This window comes from Pezoporus flaviventris, unplaced genomic scaffold (genome assembly GCF_033815535.1).
Source record: "Pezoporus flaviventris isolate CSIRO_AGI_PZ_B2104156 unplaced genomic scaffold, CSIRO_AGI_Pfla_v1 ptg000020l, whole genome shotgun sequence".
In the NCBI taxonomy this organism is placed as follows: Eukaryota; Metazoa; Chordata; class Aves; order Psittaciformes; family Psittacidae; genus Pezoporus; species Pezoporus flaviventris.
Genome location: NW_026892568.1, coordinates 1,760,294 through 1,766,493, shown reverse-complemented (window position 1 = coordinate 1,766,493; position 6,200 = coordinate 1,760,294). Strand labels below are relative to the sequence as shown.

At 50.0% G+C, this 6,200-nt stretch overlaps 1 protein-coding gene across 2 annotated transcripts in view; it reads right to left on the bottom strand.

Annotated features, from left to right (window-relative positions):
- RGS9 (regulator of G protein signaling 9) overlaps nt 1-6,200 on the bottom strand; it is a 129,972-nt gene that overhangs the window by 2,211 nt on the left and 121,561 nt on the right. Inside the window, exons 19-20 of one of the 2 annotated variants that reach the window (XM_061455260.1) lie at nt 1,795-1,889; nt 102-317 (exon numbers count right to left, since the gene is read on the bottom strand). In XM_061455260.1, coding sequence (XP_061311244.1) covers nt 268-317; nt 1,795-1,889 — 145 coding nt within the window. In that variant the 3' untranslated portion in view covers nt 102-267. The remainder of the gene's footprint in view (nt 1-101; nt 318-1,794; nt 1,890-6,200) is intronic. The other variant, XM_061455261.1, reaches the window with a different exon arrangement.

Sequence of the window (6,200 nt, the reverse complement as noted above, 5' to 3'; positions counted from 1 at the left end):
AAAGGCTGGGGCTGCACTTCAGTGCAACGATTAAATCATTTACAGCTCCTTCAGGTAACAGCTACCAATTTAGCATGACCTTATTGCAACACTAAGCCTACCTGATGGAGAGAGAACAGGCTGATGGAGGAGTGAGGACTTCCTCTTGCTCTCTAAGTGGGTTCATGAAGGCAGGGTGTGATGTTCAAAGGGATAGAGTGGTCCAGGAGCATTCCTGCAGGGTCATGGCACATCAGAGGGTCTTCATCACTGGGCGATGAAGGGTGGTCACGGCCTTACCCAGGTGGAGTTGAGCTGGCACTGCTCACCTGCATCACCTGCTGGAGCAAAACACACCTTTGTCAAGTCACAGAATCATAGAGGGGTTTGGGTTGGAAGGGACCTTAAAGACCATCCAGTTCCATAGGCAGGGACACATTCCACTGGACCAGGCTGCTCAAAGCCCCATCCAACCTGACTCACAGTTAGCCAAGTCCTGGCTAATGCGGCTGCATCTGCCAAGATGAAGTGGAGAGAGATGTGCTGGAAGGTGCTGAGCAGGACAAACTCTGGGAAGCTCTCACCCCTGCACCTTCCCCCATTGGTATTTATGGCCCAAACCCTATTTTATAGCTGAACGAGCTCGATTTGTTCCTGAGGGAAGCTGCCCATTCCAGGCATGGATTTGTCTCCCAGCTGTTGCCCAGACCTTCCCTGGCTCAAGCGAGTAACCCTGGGAAAGCGATTGTGGAAATGCTTTTGGTCTGTCCTGTTGGTAACCAAAGCCAGCCTCTTTTCTTCTGCTGCACCAATGGCACCAACCAGGGCTTTTTCTCCCCCACCCCCTCTCTCCACCCTATTTTCTTCTATGAGGTTTTAAATGATCTGGGTTATTTTGTGTGTATGAGAAGACTTCATTTAAAACATCAGTAAAACTTCTATCAAAGGGCTCCGCTTCACACCGAGTACACAGAGCTCCGGCCCGGATCCTGCGGTTCAAGGGAGCTGCAGGCACTTTTACACATTTAAATGGATGGTGCCTTGTTTTAGAAAAGCCATCTGAAGTTCATGGGGTTCATCTTAATTGATAAGCTGGACATAACGGATGGGTGTAGGGAGACTTCAACAACATAAGGGAAGAAAGACAGAGTTTTTTTCCCCCTTCTCTTTTTTTAGTCTCCCATCAAAGGTTGGGAACTTAGCACTACACCGTAGTATTATTTTTCTTCTGCTATTAAAATGAATCACACTGTGCCTAATTCTTCTTGGGAAGATGAATGTGTTTGAGGCAGCTTGAAGCCATTCAGCGCCTCGCAAGCCTTTGCATCTTTCTATCAATGTTCCAAAATACCTCTGTTTTTTGGATGTCTGTAGAAACAAAATAGAAAATGGCTTCAAATACATGGCAGGCTGTTTAGTGGAGATGAAAGGGTATTTGAATCGTCTTTTAAAGTGAATGAAAAGTGAATCCTCTCTTCTGTTTCAATTATAAGTGGGACATGGAGCTCGTTAGACGCCACCTTAATGTGTGACACTGAAAACGCTCACCTACCTCCAGCGCCTCGGAAACAGTTGTTTTGCCACTCGTCTCGGGCTGGAGATGGTGATTGCAGGTCTGCCTTGTCAGCTGCTAAATGGAGAGGAGTTCTGCTGGGAAAGTGCAGCATCCAACCTGGGTTTAAGTGGAACAGGAGGTGGGGAGGGAGCGAGAACCTTATTTTGACCCGAGCGCTGGGTTTCTTTAGTTGAGCTCAAGTTTATCAGGTTAAACAACAACAGTGCCCACAGAGCCCCTTGCGGTGCTGTGGTACTTACCAAAATGTCCTGGTTTGGTACTTGCAGTGGAGGGATCCAAAATGTCCCAGACTGGGGCCTTCCAGAGGAGGTACATCAATAGCAAGCGCCCTGCACTGCAGAAAGGATGATGTGAGTGGGACCAAACCACTCCACACACTTAAATCTCACTAATACTTAAAGCATCTTTCGTGCTGGAAAGACTCATTAAGCCCCCGAACACCCATGGAGGAAGGTAACTCGCCTGCGTTAGACCATAGCATGGTGGAGAATTGGCATGGATAGACCCAGGTGAGCTTCAAAGCATCGAATGTGCTCTGTTCCTGTCACCGTCCAGCACAAACACCAGCCCTGGTGTCTGCACAGTTAAAACACATTGATGGATCCTTAGTGGTCCTCAGGAGCTTTTAGGGCACAGAGCCTGGAAGGGAGGAGTGGGCTGGGAGTCATCCAGGGAGCTTCTTTAGGGAGAAAACCCCACTTTCCCAAGTGTTCCACAGCTGGAAGTTGTTGGAGGGGCAATGGGCTTGCTCAGTCCCCAGTAAAGGCTTGAAGCAGTGGGGAATAGGGCTGGGGAGGGCACAGCCATGGGGTCCATTCTCTCTGTGATAAGTGGGGACAAAGACCCTGGAAATGTGCCTTCTGCTTCCCTCAGCATAAACCCAGGCTGTGTTTGGATGCAGAAAGCATCCCAGCCCTTGCTTGCAGGCCTCTCCGCTGTGCCGCAGTGGATAGGAGGGACAGATTTGTGCTCTCTCTCTGCCCTCAATGCGTGGCATTGCCTGGCTCGAAGAGTGCAGAAGGTCTGAGTCAGTGCCCAAAACCACACCTGAGCCTGCCCCCACAATCGGGAGCTTACAGTAAAATGATGTTACAGCCCCCTCAAGTCCTAACCTCCCTCTCTGCTCAATTCCAGTTCGCAGCGAGCACAGGAGGTGGTGACAGTGTCAGTACGCACTGAGGACACTGACTCACAAGCACTGGAACATCCTCATTGGAAGAGGTTTGTGCCTTGGGAAGAGGCGTCCCAGCCCCATGGCAGGGTGGGGACACGTCCCTGATACAGGTGCCTACATCCAGTGGTGTTCTCAGTTGGTAAAACCAGCTCAAACTTCCAACGTTCCTGGAGACGGGAAGCACCGAGGACCAGGAGTGGATACAGGAACTTGGGAATCCTTTCTCCATAAAACCAATGCACAAAGTGACCTGCCACCATCCTGCAGCCCCTCTGAGGGGATGGGAGGCTCCCATCCTTCACAACACACCATTTACAGCACCCCGAGGCACATCGCCTCTGTCCGTACCCTTCCAGAGCCCTTCTGCAAACCCAGTTCTTGAACAGTAAAAGACCCCAAAACAGTGACAAAATCCCTTTATAAGTAAACAGATTGTAGGCTCTGTGTTATTTTTAACAGTGTCAGTATTGGGGAGGGTGCTTTGAGCTGAAGTCCCATGAAAACTCCCTCCTTTTCCTGGATGCTGGAATCTGCAGCACTTTCCTTTCCCAAGTCTCCCTGAGGTTCATCTCTCCCCTTTACCTATGGATTTTATTCCCTCTAATCCCATAGATCAGTTGTGCACTGGCTGGGCTGGAGGTGCTGCTGGTTCACATCGGCAGCATCATTCCCTTTCTCTTTCACCTTCCATTAACCTCCTGTTCCTCAAACACCTTCCTCCAAGCACTGCACTCCTGCAGCAACCTCAGATTAATTAAAGAGGAAAACACGAAAGGAGCACTGGGGCTGTAAACGGGGCTCTTATCCCATCGCTGTCAAACGCTCCCTCTTAATCACAGAGCCCAGAAAACACTCACACAGAGGAGGATGGAGAATTATTTAAGGCAAATCATCTCCCTTCCCCTCGGAAGAGGGGACCAGACTCGCTCTGGATGCTGAAAGCAGCTCTAGTTCAGCTCCTTCCCGTTCTTCCTAGTGACATCCCCGATTGCTGCCCGCAGCCTTGCCCAGCCATGCACACACACGCTCCTTCCCCCTTGCTTTCATTAGCACGCTGCTAATCACGATGACGAGTCCCAGGCTGAGGCTCTCTAACACTTAAACCCTGCCATGCCGTATGTTTTAGCCTCTCTTCTCAATTAAATGAGTGTTGTGATGCGTTTAATCTTCAGAGAGCGTTGAACCCACGCAGCAAGAGGGGAGGCTAATTTTGGACATCACATCTAGGCAGTAGCATAATTTCAGCCAGTTTTGGCTGACCTCCCTGGGCAATGCCCTTCATCTCTTTCATGAGGAGGAGCTATTTTTAGGGAAGAAAGCCCATTAAGTCTCAGCTCCCTTAATTCAGCACTTCACTGGATGAGGTTTGACAGGTAGATCTTGCCTTATTGTTATTATTTTGGGTTAAAAAAATAAATAAAAAGGAAGCAGAAAGACCCTCTGGGAATTCTGCCTTTCAACGTTTGTCTTGGGCCCTGCAGGAGTCGGGAACATCTCTGAGCCCTACAGCTCATCCTGCTTTGAAACGGCCGCCTCGTCATTCCTGATGCACGGCGCCAGCGCTGCCTCCTCATCTGCAGTCACAGCGCTCCCTGCTCCCGCTCCCACCAGCATCGCAGCTCTCCTCACCTTCCCTTCTGCTGGGCTGGCTCAAAGTGAGCTCTTATTCCCCCCTAAATGCTTCAAAAGACCCGGGATAAGCAGGATGCATGGCCGGGATGCTCCTACTTCGGCTCTTCCCTTTGCCCTCGCTTTCAGAGCTGAAAGCTCAGCATCACCCCTATGAAGGAGCCCAGTTGACACTGAAGGTCTCATCCAGCCCTAAAATATGAACCAACAAAACCCCTCCACCCCTTTGAAGTACTTGCAGGTGGCTGTAACAGCCAAGAACAAAAGCTTTGTGCCTTTTCCAAAGCTCCTGTTACCCAAACCCCTTCCATCTCTAAAGGTTTTCCAGCACAAGCACAACGTCCTCTTCAGACGTTTCACAGTGAGCTGTCAACCAGAAAGTCTCTCATCTACAAGGACAGACATAAAGGATTACACAGCAGGTGATGGGTCTTTGCCTTCAGACATCAACCAACCAAGCTCCCACTGGCCCCAGCAGGGCAGAGGCGAAGGATGGGGTTTGGGGACCGGACACGGCTCCTGGGACAGATGCTATAAATCCAGCTGGTATCCAAAGATGATTTGGGAATAACAAGGGGGCAGCTGATGGCACATGCAGGTGGGGAATGGCTGGGCAGGGGTTAAACCCTGCCCTGTGTTGCTGCCATGCAAAAACCAGGCAAAAGCACCAGAGTTTTGCATTGAGATTCAAATGCCCAGATCAAAGCAGAGCTCCAGGAAGGAAGGGCCAATTTAGGTTGGAACCAGAGAAAACTTTCTCAGCTAACTTCTGGGAAGTGAAACAACCAGGTCTCAGAAAGCTTCCATCAAAAGGGTACCTTGAAGGGAGATGAGTTTCCGCAGGAGCATCCTGCGGGGAATTATTACTGGATCACAGCACACGCCATCACAAACCTGCCCTGCTCTTTTGAACCTGTCACCAAAACGCCCTTTGTTCTTCCAGAATAGGATGAGCTTGAGTCCTGCCAAGCACAGCTCGGTGCTGATGTCCCTGCACCACCCAGCACGGTGGCATTCCCATCCCGGCATTCCCGAGAGCCACTGCCCTGACCGAGCCAAACGCCCAAAGCCTTCAGGGACAGCTCGTGTCCAAGGCGGGCTCCATGGCCTTTCGGGATGGCAGCTGGCCCTAACTCAGCATTTGATGAAGCAGCCAAAAGACTATTTCCGACTTTTTCTTCCTCGCTGTTGATTCCAAAGCAAACAAACAAATGGAGAGAAAAAAGGAAAAGTTTGAGAGTTCAACGTTGCTAATTTATGGCTCTGCCCTTTCCCCTTCGGGATTCACTGCCCTGACCTTGGTTGAGCCGGGAAGAGGAGGGCTCGCTCTCACCTTGCCTGTGCGACAGGTTGCCAAAGTAGGGAGAAAGTGTCTACTCCCTCACTCCAGTAGCACGCAGTGCTTTTGTGTTTGAGTCTTTGTAGCTCCGAAATGCCTTTAGAACCCCCTTGCCCCTGTCCAACATGGGGCGTTTAATTACCAGGTAAAAGAAGTTTTGTAGACTCCATTTAATGATTTGATTGCACAGTAACCAAAGGGTGTAAGAGGGCTGTAGCCAGAAGGCACTTCAAAGCGCTGCCTTGATGTTCCTTAGTGGGCATTAATGGTTTCTGAAGGCAGGAGATTGTTTCAAAAACCCCTATATTAAAACCCTCCTCATGATCCCGCCAGCAATCTCCCAAAAATGCATAAACACTGGAATCCTCTGCCAGGGAGGGAAAAAAGAGTTCAAAGGGATCCGAGAGTTTTCATGTAAAGTTTGGAGTTTAAGGCGTGACTGTTGGCTACGGAGCCCCACTGTTTGAACTCTTGTTTATTAAAAACAGTTTCCCAGCGTTTCA